This window comes from Carassius gibelio, chromosome B20 (assembly GCF_023724105.1).
Source record: "Carassius gibelio isolate Cgi1373 ecotype wild population from Czech Republic chromosome B20, carGib1.2-hapl.c, whole genome shotgun sequence".
NCBI classification, from domain to species: Eukaryota; Metazoa; Chordata; class Actinopteri; order Cypriniformes; family Cyprinidae; genus Carassius; species Carassius gibelio.
The window spans coordinates 18,491,095-18,508,297 of record NC_068415.1 but is presented as its reverse complement, the minus strand read 5'-3'; the positions used below and the strand labels follow the sequence as shown (position 1 = coordinate 18,508,297).

At 38.3% G+C, this 17,203-nt stretch overlaps 1 protein-coding gene across 3 annotated transcripts in view; it reads right to left on the bottom strand.

The window, feature by feature from the left end:
* Positions 1-1,011: 1,011 nt before the first annotated feature.
* LOC127984138 (forkhead box protein N3-like) overlaps positions 1,012-17,203 on the bottom strand; it is a 36,440-nt gene continuing 20,248 nt past the window's right edge. For all 3 annotated transcript variants that reach the window (XM_052586645.1, XM_052586647.1, XM_052586646.1), the window contains 4 exons: positions 10,805-10,953; positions 7,746-7,804; positions 5,749-5,857; positions 1,012-4,865 (listed from right to left, as the gene is read on the bottom strand). In XM_052586645.1, coding sequence (XP_052442605.1) covers positions 4,388-4,865; positions 5,749-5,857; positions 7,746-7,804; positions 10,805-10,953 — 795 coding nt within the window. In that variant the 3' untranslated portion in view covers positions 1,012-4,387. The remainder of the gene's footprint in view (positions 4,866-5,748; positions 5,858-7,745; positions 7,805-10,804; positions 10,954-17,203) is intronic.

The following is a 17,203-nucleotide window of genomic DNA, read 5'->3' as shown; positions in this document are numbered from 1 at the left end:
ATTAAATCACACATCAGGTGAAGCTTCTGTGCCACTTGAATGCAAATCTGGTTGTAGAAGATAAATAGAAATTCATGTTTGCCAGAAGTATGGCAATGGAGTGTCAACATCATGGAATGTATTAAAGGAGTAGTTCACCCAAAAATGAAAACTTTAGTGTTTACTTACGATTCTGTGAAATATAAGTGAATGAAATTCATATAAACTGATGACACCCAAATTATGTATAAATAAATGATCCAAATAAATTATATAATTGTGTGTGTGTGTGTGTGTGTGTGTATATATACATATATATATATATATATATATTAGTTTTGCTTGTATGCATATTTCAGGCAAGTCCCCTTTTCACTGGAGAAAGCAATTTTATGGATAGAGGATTTTGTTTCTTTGATATTTAATTCACAAGACATTAATTGATGAACTTGAGTGGTGTGGATTACTTGTGCATTATTGTGATGGCTTTATCAACTTTTTGGACTCTCATTCTGACGGCACCCATTCACTACAGAGGATCTACAGACGTTCAAGTAATATAATGCCAAATTCTCTTTAAAAGTTCACTCACTTTCATTTCACTTAATCTAAAATGAAACACTCTCTATGCATTGTTCTCTCTGAAATTTTAGGCCTGTCTTTCAAGCAAGAAAAGGCACTCAAAATGAAATGTATTAAAGGTATAAAATACACCTGTATTGTTTTACTCATAAAGACTCAACACAAAGACTAATAAAATGTATCAAGCACAGATTGCTTGCTTATGGCTCCTGGAGTTGCATAGCAACAGAGATGGGCTAAAGTGAGCTGGTGGCTGCTGATTGAGCCTGTATTGCCTTTAGTTATGAATTTTCTATAAAAGTGATGATATATAATATCAAGACAACCTTGCCAGAATGTTAGCAAAAAAATAAAAATAAGTAAAAATAATAATAATGTAATATGATATAATATACATTTTGCTACCAGCTGAATTACCACTGAAAATAAATAAATGAAAACGACTCGTCATTTAAAACTCTGATATTTTTATTATTGCAACTGGAAGACAATACATTACATAAACATTATTTGAAGTTTCAGGAGAAATATGTGAAAAAGTAACAACATGATGTGACATTTATTGTCATACAGACGACGTGGTTATTTACATGTATTGATGAAATAGTTTGATCTTGTTCTTTGGCAATATGATTGCACACCAAGGAAATAGACAGCTTTATACTCGTACAGCATTGGCATCTGAGTGTATTGAAAATAGACCTGGTCAAATACATATTCATCATGATTCCACTGTGCTCTAAAAATCATACGCAAGTACAAGGACGAAAACATATTTGGCAAAAACAAACATCATCAACACTGACAAAACCCTTATATTACTTCACACATAATTTCAGAGGCAGTGAATGTTTTCCAATAAACAATTCATGCATACTTTTCTCCCCCTTTTGTCTTATATGGATTTGTATGAATCTTAGCCATTAAATCAGATGTTTTGGGCACACAAAACAAATGGCATATTTTGGGACTGGAATCACTTTCAAGCAAAACAGCATAGCAGCAGCTTATTGCCTATATGTGGATCAAATAAAGAAGGGCCATCCCACTGTACGTCTCTAATTTTACATCGTACTCACACTTACAGTGCCGCTCCATCACTAGACCCCCTGCCGAAGACAAGCAGTCCTATCTTACTATTGAAAAAAGTGCTGAAATGTTTAATATATCTGTGCTCAGCTCCCCCTGGGGGACACATAACATTCAGAAAGCGATTCATACATAAAGCGCAAGTGGAGTGTAAACATTGTGATAGATGCTGCATAGCAAATATCTGAATGATGCTGACAGATGTCCACTAGCAGCTTTCAAAACAATGTTAAAAGAACAGTTCACCAAAAAAATGAAAATTCATGGACAACTTATTCACCTTCAGCCCATCCAAGATGTAAATGAGTTTGTTTGTTGAAAAGATTTGGAAAAATGTGGCATTACATCACTTTCTCACCACTGGCTCCTCTGCAGTGAATGGGTGCCGTCAGATTGAGAGTCCAAACAGAGGATAAAAACATCACAGTAATCCACAACATGACTCCAGTCGATCAATTAATGTCTTGTGAAGTGAAAATCTGCATGTTTGTATAAGCAAATAATGTCATATGAGTCCTCAATCCATAATATTGCTTTCTCCAGTGAAAAACTCCTCTTGTCTGAATCAGGAGAGAAATATGTGCCATTTTTAAAAGTTTTTTTTTTCTTCACAAACACAGCTTTTCACTTCACAAGATGTTAATTGATGGACTGGAGGGAATGTGGATTATTGTGTTGTTGTTCAGACTCTCATTCTGACGGCACCCATTCACTGCAGAGGATCCATTGAGGTGCGATGCTCAATTTCTTTAAATCTGTTCAAAAGAAGCAGCAAACTAATCTACATTTTTATTTTAGAGTGAACTATTCCTTTTAAGATGACTGTAGGACCCCCGTGCACACTTGGACATTCAGATGCACAGATTTCGAGGGTTGGAAGCAAAAAATAAAGGAAACGGACAAGCCAAGGTCAATAGCGAAGTATCGCGCCAATAAGGGATTATCCAAAAGCCAATTCTAATTCCTTGTCAAACTATTTCAGTACAATTTATGATATCAATGCTGCAGACTGCACAATGAAAATGACCGAGTATGGAACCGGTACAAAAGAACTGAAGACACATCCAAGCACATCAACTAAAGGCAGGCACAACCTTAAAGGGTGTACAGAGTGATGGGTCATCCAACACTGATTATTAACAACATTTGAACACTTACATCGATGAATTGAAAAGGACCACCAAACAGAGGACCACGAAAAAGGCAAAATCAGTTTCACCTGATATTCAATACAAGGCAGATCTGTTCATTAATGGGTTTCCGTGAAGTCTCTTCCTTTGGAAGAGTTGTCTGCCGCAGAAGAGAAATACAGCTTTAAAAAAAGAGAGAGTAAAGAAAGAAACCTACGCTTTTAGAGAAGCCTCTCTGTTTTCTTGTAAGAAAATAAGCCATGCCTCATGCTAAATATCTATCTTACACGATCTTTCATTTAGAAAAGAAAATACTTCTTTCTTATGTACAAGCACCCATGCAATATAACTGAAAAACAGGCAAAAACTGCCTTCTGTGGGAGTAACTTTTTACAGTGTTATCCTGACAGGACAAATTGCTTGGATTGTGATGAAGATTACATTTTTTTTAAAGAATCTTAAAAAACACCAACATTTGGCAACACAATAGGCATTTGTGACACATTGCTTTATTAGATTAGTTTTAGTGTGCTTCAAATAAGACCTAACTGCAGAAATGTTTTAAATACCAGGCATGTAAGAGAGAACTGGAATATTGCATTTGACCTTTACGTTTGTTATCCACTGGACACAGGCCATTTTATACGAAACATTTACTGCTTAATAAATAAATGGGTCACTGACTTATTTCTTGACATCATGTGGTGTCACGGTTAATTACACAAATATTTTCCTTACACCTCAAAAAAAATGTAGTCTCTGAAAAAACGTTTTCCAAATTATGATTTTTTTTTTTTAATGAAACGTGTCATAATTTGGCAAATCATCTTTAAGTCTCATAGACACAATCATATGAGTTTGATGTTGTTGCATTTTTGCAGACCAAAAATAGATATTATAACATTATTATAATATGACTTTAATAAAATACTATTATTTTTAAAGGAATAAAATGTAATGCCATATTACTTTTAATTAGTACAGCTGTATCAAACAGACATTTTTAACTGTATGCCTCAAAAACTGCCACTTTTAATTCAGAAAAAAACCTCTGTATGTATGAACTACGTATTTTTAAATCAATCAATAAACCCAGACAAAGACAACTGAGTGTCACGTCACTGACCCAGATATTCATCGGATGTTATTTTGTAATATAGGTTGGTATCACTATTTTTTGAACCAATTATTGGTCTTAACAAGTGTGCATGTATTAGCTGCACTTTCATCAACAGGTTTCATATCTTTGGCACACTTGAGAGCAGCTTTCTGATGTGAACTAGAAGGATTGCTACAACATAATTAGTTCATCTCAATTGTTCGGTAGGCTTGAGGAATTAAAAGAAAAAACATTTTCACTCAAATGACCCAAATTTTACTATGGCTTTTCTCCCTCTTCACACACACACACACACACACACACACACACACACACACACACACACACTCACACAAAACAACATGAACATGAGAATCTTTCACCCTGGAAATCAGATTTGACAAGGGACAACAGTGATTTTATTGATATTGCAACAACTGACTAGAATTCACCTGATATCCTGGAACAGAAGTATTTAGATCTGTGTTAACGGGATTTTCGTTCATTGCTAATCATCGGCTTCCTCTTTCAGCTCTTTCTTGCATGTACGCAGAGTGTTTTTATTCACACCGGAGTGCACGCCGGCCAGGTGAAGCAACGACCCCGCCGCCTCCTTCATCTCCTCGTCCTCCTCCTCTTTGACCAGGAGTTTTTCCGCCCGTCTCTTCTTCAGGGGAAGCGTGTCGCCGGGGGTCCGCAGGTGACCTTTGGTCCACAGCAGTCTTCTGCGCTGGAGCAGCTGGGAAGGAGGTGGTGTGGCGTCCAGCGGGAAGTCTTTTTGCTCCTCCTTGACCTCAGTGAGTGTCACCTCCTGACCGGGGCTGTAGACAGAGAGGGAACCCTGAGTGGAGGAAGAAATGTCCCCCGTTGTATTTAGGGACTGCGAGCTGCTGTACGTGTGGTCCTCCTCCTGATCATCGCTGGGTGGAGGAGAGTCAGAGAGCAGACTGTTTTTACCCCGTGTCAGATAGTCGCCCAGGGCTGATCTGTTAAGAGGCCAATCATTATTAAAGTTACACAGATGCTATTCTTCAATAAACTCGCTGTGTATTCAGGGTATATATGGTGTGTTATGTTATGGCAGGTAATCAATCAATGGCTGATATTACAATTTGAAATATAATATAATATAATATAATATAATATTATATATATATATATATATATATATATATATATATATATATATATATATATATATATATATATAGTATAGGACATGATTATTCAGTTTGAGATTTGCTAATTTTATTTTTTATTTTTTATTATAATTTTTTTTATTTTTTATTTCCATACTATTCAGTAAGCATTAGATGCACTGTAAATTTAATAACATGGAAAACAGACATATACATTTAAAAAGACAATTTTTTTAATGAAATTTTCTAACATTAGTTCTCACTTTAAGCACATATCTAACACAATTTTGTAAGGTTTATGTAAAAAAAAATATGTACAAATATTTTAACAAGACAAAATGCATTTTGTGTTTTCTTTTAAACCGCTTTGCATTTGCATTTTATTATGTAAGCCCCATTTATATGGAGCTTGAATTGAAATTGAATTGAATTATATGAATTAAAGACAAGAAAAATATTATTTATTCACTATTATAGTAATTATTAATATTCTATAATTCAATTTTCGTTTTATGTGCTTTTGCCATTTTTATTATTTTTAATATCTCTATTTAACTTTCATTTTTGTTTATATTTATTTTATTTTATTTATTTTTTTGTACTTCAAACTCAATTTCTCTTTTATCTAATATTTATATTTTATTTTCAATTATTTTCTTTTTTTCAATTACTAAAAAACTATTTCAACAGTTGAATAAACAACAACACTGATGGAGCAGGATATAGTTACCTCACGGCTGTGGTCCTCTTGCTCACAGGACTCAAAGGAAGGGGTCTGATAACCGGAAAGAGCCCCTGAGCAGCCACCCGTGAGCTGTGCTGTATTACTCTCTGAGGAACTGTGAAAAACAAACCCAAATTACAACACAGAGAAAATAAACCCGACTGGATTACATTCCTCCTGTTTACATTACATTACTTCCCATTTCTGTAAGATATTTATTAGTGATGTAGATGTTGTATGAGCAAAACAAATGCTCAGAGAGCAGCATAAACTGCATGTTCGACAGCAGAACATGCAGTTTATGCTGCTCTCTGAGCATTTGTTTTGCTCATACAACATCCACATCCCTGATAAATATCTTACAGAAATGCTTAGGAGAACTGAAAAAAACAGCGGTTCTCAACCTTTTTTCTCTCATTATCCACAGTCTTGAAAACTTGTATGAATGATTGAATTTAAAATAAAAAAAAGGGGGAAAAAATAATTTGTATTTGAAACAAACATGAAGGTGAGTGGAAAGTAGCACGGACACATCATAAACCATTTCACCAGAAATATTAACTGACATTATGTTCGCTCAACTGATTTGTTGAAAGGTCAGTAATAGTATTCAATCCACTGCTACTGGTTTCACAGCAGACAAAAAAATGGAAAGTGAATAAATGATGACAGAAGTTTCATTATTGAGTGAACTATCGCTTTAAGGGCCACGACAAGAAGAGCCTTCGCAGGTGTCCAGCCACTCACAAACTGTAAGCTAGGAGCAAGATTAAGTGAAGCAGCCTTCAGCTGAGAGTGTCCGATCCAGCAGTTGACACACACACACACATCAAGACATTGACATCACTCAAATGTGACTCAAATCACTCAGACACTTTTCACAGGCAGCTCTGCATCCATTATTCCATTATCCAGAGCAGACGAGAAGGAGAGAGGAGCCACTACAGACAGATAATGTATCCATTTCCTTCCATTTAGCTGCTCGCGGTGGAGTGGAAAGAGAGCACCCTGATTGGAATCAAATGGACATTTAAACGGCAGGGACACCAACAGGGAGCGAAAGAGAGAGAGAGACAAACAGATGGACTGAAAGAGAGATGGAGCAGCAGTTGTGGGAAATGAGATATTGCCAAGATGTTACAAAGGTAATCCGTAGGTGCAATGCAGCTATTTGTGCGATAAAGAGTTTTTAAAATGTATTTTATAAATGAAAGTAAAGGATCTCTTGCGTGGTGCTTTTACAGGGAGCATGAAATGGTTTGTCATATTTCCTATTAAAACTGGAAGTTTGAGTGAGACTTATTGGATTTGTTTTAATAAGCTACTGTAGAAGGCTAAGTTGCAACCATGAATATTTTATTTGCTGGATGGTGACAGGTGGTATTAGGAGGTGGGTTATTTTATTGTAATTATTTAATATGACAAAAAATCTGTGTAGTACACGATGAGTCATCAATATTTTTGTTCTGTTTTATTGTAAGAGACAGACTGCAAATTGTAAAAAAGTACATGTTTTAAATACAAATTAACATTTATTCAGCAAGGATGCATTAAAGTGATCAAAAATGACAGACATGTCCATATATTTGTAAAATTTCTATTTCGAATAAGTACTTTATCTTTTGAACCGTCTAGTCATTAAAGACCAAATCAGCATATTAGACTGATGTGAAAACTGGAGTAATGATACTGAGAATTCAGCTTTAATATCATGGGAATAAATTGCATTTTAAAATATATACAAATAGAAAACTTATGTAAAATATATTACTGTTTTCCTTTTATTTTTGATCAACTAAATGCAGCCTTGATGAAGAATAAAAAACGAATTAAAAGACATTTTAAAATCATACTGGCCCCAAACCTTTGAATGGTAATGTATTTTCACTATGGCTAATTTATCAACAGCGAGGAGTACATGACAGTACATACAAAACTTTTGATTATAATGGAGTCTTTAAGAAATAGATTAGAAGAAGTAACAAAAAATATAGGACTTTTACCTTGTAAGAGCACTCCTCCATTCTTTCTGAAGAGTGGACTTCCTGGCCATAGTGGAGGACTGAGGGTCATAAACACAGAGCGAGAATGAGAGGGAAATTCCAGATACTGTGAAAATGATAATGAAAAAACATTTGTTTTATGAACTTCTGAAATCCTAGTCAAAGTCAGATAAAAACAGGGGAGGAAACTAAGTAAATGATTTCTGATGGTGTGGAATGCAAACTGGAGCCTGAGAGGTAAAGCAAGAATCGAATTAAACTAGTACAGACTTTCTGGCGAGGCTTGCAAATCCCATTATTTACCATGATTACTCATTATAGACTGTCCAAGAGCAATGGATCCAAATGGCTTGTTCTTCCAATAACAATCGCTATGATCCTTTAAACTTGGACTGACTCACTCCTTTAGTCCTGAAATCCAATCCATGTGCATCACTTTTTTAAGTGATAGGAACAGCAGGGGGTGTTAGATTCACAGATGAGCAGACTGACATCACTTTAATCATTTACCTTATAAAATTGATCCCACTGTCATAAAATGTACAATTTATTAATTAAGTATGAGCGGATCTAATTGCATAATAAATGCATTAGTATGCCAGTGGATAGATTAAAGAAATATATATCAAATGCTTGTAAATGCATGTTACTGAAGTGATGGTATTGCTCACACAGTCTACAACGTCGCCAAAGCTCACCCCAAACGGCCTGACAAGGGCGCTACAGCGGTCAAAAGTATGAAATCTCTCATAACTCCTAAATGGTTAATAACAGACTCAAGTGTCTTAGGTCGGAGACACACTGGATGCGTGGCGTTTCTGCTGCATGTCAGTTGCGTGGCGGATGCTTTGCATTTTCTGTGTTTTTACACACCAGAGCCGTGCCTGAGGTGGCGCTGGCGTGCTGCTGCTGCTGTAGGTGACCGCCGACAGACCAGGCTCTTGTCTTCATGACAACAATTTCAACTTTTACACACCTACACCTTCATGTTAAGCATAAATATAAAGCCTACTGTTAAAGGAAACCATCAACAATACTGACGGAAAAATAGACTATGTTTGACAGGTGCAATATTTGAAAATCGATAATTATTATTATTTTATTAATTTATGTCAACCTATAGACTTTCAAACATCAAAATGTCATGAATTAATATGCATTTGTTTACAAAATGACATATAAACACATTTTCCTATTCTATTTTGCCTGGAAACGCTTCCATCATGCTTGCGTGTCGCGTGAAAAATAGGCGTCGGTTCTATTTCTAGCATGCGCGCGTCTCACGCAGGCAGTCTGCAAGCTTTAACCTGTTAACATGGGAGCCGAATTATATGTATATGTGTATGTATTGTAAGATCTAGACGACGAATGATGACATGTGATGGCATAGTAGTGGTGTCCCAATCCTTAGGGGAATATTTTCTCCCCTACCCATTGACACTCTGTTTCAAGGGTAAAGGGGAAGGGGTAGGCGGAGGGGTAGGGGAAGGGAAAGGGGTATCAAATAGAATTGCGATCGGGCCTAAACCTACTTGGACCATCTAAATACCATGTAAAAATATTAAGCTATCATATTTCCACAATGTAAAAAAAAAAATCCATCCTATTTAAACTAAAATGCTTTACTTCAGTTGCTGCCTTGAATTTTTTTGTATAAGTATATAAGAAATTTCAACTTAAATTACATTAAACCAACCTTTTAAAAACATTGCTCAACATATTTTGATGAGTTAAAGTAATGTAAAAGCATAAGCTGCAATAACTTTTTTTTTTTTTTTACAGAAAATACATTTGGAGTATCAGGTTTAATGGATGGATGGATAAGGAATTTATATAGCTATTTACAATCATATGAAGTAGATATCTCCTCAACCACCACCAATGTGCAGCACCCACAGGACAACGACGCCACTGCTTTTACCACACACCAGCCACAGCTGGAGAGGAGAGAGTCATAGAGCCAATCAAGTGGAGAGCCCATGATTGACAAGGTCCAGTGGAGGGAATTTGACTAGGAAACTGGGGATACACCCCTACTCTTAAGAGAAATGACATGAGATTTTTAATGACCACAGAGAGTCAACTTCTCATCCAAATGATGGTGCTTTTTACAGTATAGCATCCCCGTCACTATACTGGGGTGTTAGGAGCCACAACTGTGTAATTTAATATACAAACGTTTACACAGTAACTGACTGCATTGCGCAAAAGAGAACTAGAGACCACAAAACTACAGAGAGCAGCTCCTTCATCCAACAAGAGGAAGTGCGGGGTAAAAAAAAATCAAGGAAAAAGCAAGGAAACCGCCACCTGAAATCTTCTGTTGCTATGGAGTTTAGTGTTGCTAAGTCTATAATGTGTTTCTTAGCCCTAACTGTCTGTCCTATCTCTGTTGTTTCTTCTTCTTCTTTTGCCAGAAAAATAGCTTCTGTTCCACCTGTCTTATGCATGTGTTGCCATGGAGGTACTCTGGTCGTCACAGCAACAGCAGAGGAGAAGAAACGACTCGGGAAAGGCAAGCATGTGCCGTTTCTTTACATCCCACAGATTCCCCAGAGGACCATGTCCAGTGGCTGACAGAGTGTCCAACAATGAGTGAGGAATTGACCCAAAACCCTCACACACTGGATCAATGTGTTCTCCCAGGAAGGTCATAAGAGAGGACACCAAAAAAAAACTTGGATGTGATCTTTCTTCTCTTCGGGTTCCTATCTTTCTCGTTCTTAAAGATAAAGTGAAGATTTGTTTAATCCAAAGCTCGTGTATGGTTAAAATGATTCAAGCCATGGTAAAGTTAACGTCCTCTCAGTCACATTCCACACTAAGACCGGTTTTTGTGCTCATGCACTTTTATTTAGAAATGGAAAAGTCCGGACTAGGATTTTCAGGGCCACACAAAATGGAAAGTGTTAATGAAAGTACCAGAAGAAAACAAACCGCCGAACAGGAAAAAAGCAATAACTGGTAGGTGCAAAGGAAAAGGAAAGAGAGGGAAAAGAAATGGATGGCCAAAACTAAAAAAAAAAACTAAAAACCTGGGTGATAAATTGAGGCGTTACCTGTGGTATTGCTGAGGAGAGTCAGACGGGGAGGTAGAAGGTTTTGGAAGCCGAGGGGAATACGGATGATATGGAGTCTTCTTCAGCGCCTGAATCAGATTGTGTCTGTAGTCAGGATCAATAGACCAGAGAGAACCCTTTCCTATGCTCTGAAATACAAAGAAGACAAAGTACTGTCATGATACATCATTAATCTTTCGATATCTGTATCAAGATTAATATTATTAAGAGATACTTTATAGCAAGGGTGGGCCACTCTGACACTCTAGATCCACTTTCCAGCAGAGTTTAGCTCCAACCCTAATCAAACACCCCAAGGCAAACCAATCAAGGTCTAAACAGCCCTACTCTAAACGCAGATTTGAATTTAGACTCACTTTAGCCTGATGCTATCAAGAACCTTCAACGTTTATTTTGAAATAAACCGTACATCATCACCGAGTACATTTTTGCGAAGTACTGAGAAAAAGCGGGGAGGAGGATTAGACCTAGCACTCGAGACCCTCGTTGTCTAGTGAATAAAGAGGCACCTTTAAAACTGCCTCAACGGGCAACACTGGCATATATTTTTAGATCAAAGAAGCTGTTCTCCACCTAATTAAGCTGTCTGCCCTCCATCGGGGGCTTCCAGAGCCACATTTCACTTTACCAAAAAACACAACTCACAAGGCATGAAATTCAACCCGTGCTGCTTTGATCTCAGTTCTCGTATTAAGCACAAAAAGTGAGACGGGATGATGAAAGCACTCTGATTTTACCGTAGTTACAGAACAGCCGCTATAGCAATGATCAGCAGTGTTTACCGACACACTACACAAGGCAATTAAGGGAAAGGTTTGATTAGACGGGCCGACAAGCTGCCAATTGCCAAAAGGTTGTGGCAAGTAACTTTATTTCATGTATCTGTGTGTGTTTGTGTTTTCCACACTGCTGGAGGAGCCATTGGCCCAGCGTGCCGCTTCCACCCGGGGTGCAGGATAATTCAAATACACTCCCCATGACTTCATTCATAACTTCCCCCACCAGTCTTCCATCTGCCCTCAATTATCTATCAACACGCCTGCAAAACAACATCACCGATTGACGTACATCATTCACCAGCTCCGACACGGTATACAGCTCCAGCTCACCTGCCTGCCAGAGCCACACGACCCCTCTCTACAGGAGACAGAGGAGGAGCAGACATGCACCTGTGGTTTCACCGGTCTCCATGGCAACAGGTAGAAGAGAGGGATGGTTGGAGGGTTTGGCACGAGTATCTCAGTCTACATGGAGACAATGATGGCGCTTTAAAACCAGCCATGACCCAAGCGCTAATCTTTCCCGACCGTAGTGAATGAGGGAAGCAGATCTCTGCCACAGACTCTACGCTCAGAGAGCCAGAATACATGATTGCCTATGTTTGAAAGAGAGGGTTTCTACTCGTGGCTTATGAAGAATACACACATTTCCATGAATTTTAAAAGGGTCAAATCATGGAAAACTGGATTTTCCACTTTCGGAAACTAAGCTGCAATAATGGCTTCCTCAGAAACCCTCATGGTTCTATTGACACAACCTCATTTAGACATGACACCCTATATATTATATTAATGCTTATTCAGTATTTAGGTCAACCCTTGTATGAAGTGCAACCTGCTCAAAGAGAGGAGTCAAGGTTTGTCTGGTTAGAAGTCCCTCCTGCAACAATCACTATAAAAAAATGTACTGTAAAGAAAGAAAGTCTCAAGGTGAACCAAAGCCCTTTATAAGCAGCTTTTAAATATTAAGATATATAAAAGATGCACAGTGTCATTCACACAAACACTAAACACCATAATGGTAACACACATGAATAATGCAATAAACATCAACTGAACAACATTAGATGTAACATACCCCCTAATGTACACAATAAATAAGACCCATCAAATGTGAAATGCAATGCATTCTGGGAATGTCAATTTACGTTTTTTCACTGTAACTTATACATTCACCATTTTCAAAAACTATATTACCATGAAAGTACATGTAATGTACAAAACAGTTTTTCACTGTAAATAGTGTGGGAACTTACCATTAACCAATAAATAGGTTTTTACAGTAGCATTTTTACAGTCTTTTATAGTTAAAATCAGTCATTTTTTTACAGTGCACAACATGAACATGAAAAGCATCTCTATCTACAGTAATTCAAAGGTTGCCATGTGTTCTTACAAAATAGAAAATAGCAAATGACTCATTACATTATAGTAGATGTTTTTGCCAAGCTCAAAGTTTGTAATGGACAGTCGCTACTTCAAAGGCTTGGGACTGTGCGCATTATTTTTGTGCCATCAGCCAAACAGCGTTCTCCCAACACAATTTTGAAGCTTTCAGAGTATTTAGCCACATGGCTTTTACAGCTCACGTGATTGGCTAAAAAAAAACCTGGATGGAGAATGAGTTTCCATGAGCCTGCTTTGGAGGGTTGTGTGTGCCAGCTAAACAGACGATTGGGAACATTAACAAAATGCATCATGGACACCCTTGGGTTAGTAATAATACCATTTACATACAGAATACTTAAAGGTACAGAAACCAAAAAACAGGCTGCTTAATTAAGTGCCAGACAGAGGGTAAGAAAAGGTCATGTAAAATTAAATTGTGGCTTAAGCTACCTTGACTAACATTATAAGATGACTTCATGGGAAAACACGGTGTTTAAATTTTTTTTTTAAATATCATTCCTTTAAAACACAGACATACACACAGTGCACTGAATATTGCTAATTGTTAAAATGCTAAATGCTAAATTGCTAAAATGTTTAGTACTCAAAAAATGAAGTGCAGACACATTTGTTATCTTTAACCTGTAGTGTTTGGCTGGATCTCTGTCGACTGAGTCTTGTAAGAAAGCTGGGACTGATCTACCTGAGCATTCAGTGTCTAAACATCTGCTACTGAGTAACACACTGTGAATCATTATACTTAGTCTGCTGTTAAACCACTAGTTAGCCTTCTGAAGGGACGGACGAGCTCCCGCTCCAGATGTGGAGGGACGCTGCCGTCTGTGAGGGAGTGGAAGATTCAGCGCCGTTCGCCTGGTGAGGAGCAGGGAACGGGGGACTCCTGCTGGCTGCCCAAAAACCGGACGAGCCGTCGCCGTCCACCGGGCGGTGGAGGAGTGTCGTGCCATCCACCTCCGTGATTTTGAAGTTTTTATATTGTTACAATCACCAACAGTTAAAAATCTTAAAAACAAAAAAAAACTAACAAAAAGGGTTCAGAGTGAAAAATTAAACAAATTTAAACAATGAAACACATATATTCTAATTTAATTCAGTTAATTCCCTACAAATCACAACCCATATACACACACACCTCAGAACGTTTGTCAGCCAATCAGATTCAAGCATTAAACGGCCCCGTAGTGTAAATATATGTGATGCAACCGGTCAAGTAACCTGAACTTTACCCATCAAAACAGATCACTGTGCTTCATGCCACTTTCCTGAAATGCTCCCACATTTTAGCCACACGCATATACATATCTACTTACACACATACCAACACAGCCAATCAGCTTTGCTGTTGCTACAGAAACAGCATGCTTTTCATGTCAACTACAGCTCGGTTGCTATGGGAATACATACACACGGAAAACTATTTTTCGGTCAAAGTTGAGAACCAAATGACAGGATGACAGCTTAGACTGGTACACACACACTCTTACAGGCGCACACATACGTAACAACACACACACTCTTACAGGCGCACACATACGTAACAACACACACACTCTTACAGGCGCACACATATATAACAACACACACTCTTACAGGCGCACACATACATAACACACACACTCTTACAGGCACACACATACATAACACACACACTCTTACAGGCGCACACATACATAACACACACACTCTTACAGGCACACACATACATAACCACACACACACTCTTACAGGCACACACATACATAACACACACACTCTTACAGGCGCACACATACATAACCACACACACACTCTTACAGGCGCACACATACATAACAACACACACACTCTTACAGGCACACACATACATAACCACACACACACTCTTACAGGCGCACACATACATAAACACACACACTCTTACAGGCACACACATACATAACACACACACTCTTACAGGCGCACACATACATAAACACACACACTCTTACAGGCACACACATACATAACACACACACTCTTACAGGCGCACACATATATAACAACACACACTCTTACAGGCGCACACATACATAACACACACACTCTTACAGGCACACACATACATAACACACACACTCTTACAGGCGCACACATACATAACACACACACTCTTACAGGCACACACATACATAACCACACACACACTCTTACAGGCACACACATACATAACACACACACTCTTACAGGCGCACACATACATAACCACACACACACTCTTACAGGCGCACACATACATAACAACACACACACTCTTACAGGCACACACATACATAACCACACACACACTCTTACAGGCACACACATACATAACACACACACTCTTACAGGCACACACATATAGAACACAAACACACTCTTACAGGCGCACACATACATAACGACACACACACTCTTACAGGCGCACACATATATAACAACACACACACTCTTACAGGCACACACATACATAACACACACACTCTTACAGGCGCACACATATAGAACAACACACACACTCTTACAGGCACACACATACATAACAACACACACACTCTTACAGGCACACACATACATAACAACACACACACTCTTACAGGCACACACATACATAACAACACACACACTCTTACAGGCACACACATACATAACCACACACACACTCTTACAGGCACACACATACATAACACACACACTCTTACAGGCGCACACATATAGAACAACACACACACTCTTACAGGCACACACATACATAACAACACACACACTCTTACAGGCGCACACATATAGAACAACACACACACTCTTACAGGCACACACATACATAACAACACACACACTCTTACAGGCACACACATACATAACCACACACACACTCTTACAGGCACACACATACATAACAACACACACACTCTTACAGGCGCACACATATAGAACACAAACACACTCTTACAGGCACACACATACATAACACACACACTCTTACAGGCACACACATATAGAACAACACACACACTCTTACAGGCGCACACATACATAACCACACACACACTCTTACAGGCACACACATACATAACAACACACACACTCTTACAGGCACACACATACATAACACACACACACTCTTACAGGCACACACATACATAACCACACACACACTCTTACAGGCACACACATACATAACAACACACACACTCTTACAGGCACACACATACATAACACACACACACTCTTACAGGCACACACATACATAACAACACACACACTCTTACAGGCGCACACATATAGAACACAAACACACTCTTACAGGCACACACATACATAACACACACACTCTTACAGGCACACACATACATAACAACACACACACTCTTACAGGCACACACATACATAACACACACACACTCTTACAGGCACACACATACATAACACACACACTCTTACAGGCACACACATACATAACAACACACACACTCTTACAGGCGCACACATATAGAACAACACACACACTCTTACAGGCGCACACATACAGTACAGACCAAAAGTTTGGACACATCTTCTCATTCAAAGAGTTTTCTTTATTTTCATGACTATGAATATTGTAGATTCACACTGAAGGCATCAAAACTATGAATTAACACATGTGGAATTATATATGGAATTATATACATAATAAAAAAAGTGTGAAATGACTGAAAATATGTCATATTGTAGGTTCTTCAAAGTAGCCACCTTTTGCTTTGATTACTGCTTTGCACACTCTTGGCATTCTCTTGATGAGCTTCAAGAGGTAGTCTCCTGAAATGGTCTTCCAACAGTCTTGAAGGAGTTCCCCGAGAGATGCTTAGCACTTGTTGGCTCTTTTGCCTTCTGTCTGTGGTCCAGCTCACCCCTAAACCATGTCGATGGGGTTCAGGTCCGGTGACTGTGGAGGCCAGGTCATCTGGCGCAGCACCCCATCACTCTCCTTCTTGCTCAAATAGCTCTTGATGCCTTCAGTGTGACTCTACAATCTTTAGTCATGAAAGAAAACTCTTTGAATGAGAAGGTGTGTCATAACTTTTGGTCTGTACTGTACATCATAACACAAACACGCACTGTTACGGTTCCTCGATAAGGAACGCAACAAAATCAGGGAGACGCCACACAACCGCTTAATTAGCAAAAAGACAATTTATTAAACTTTTTTTTTAAT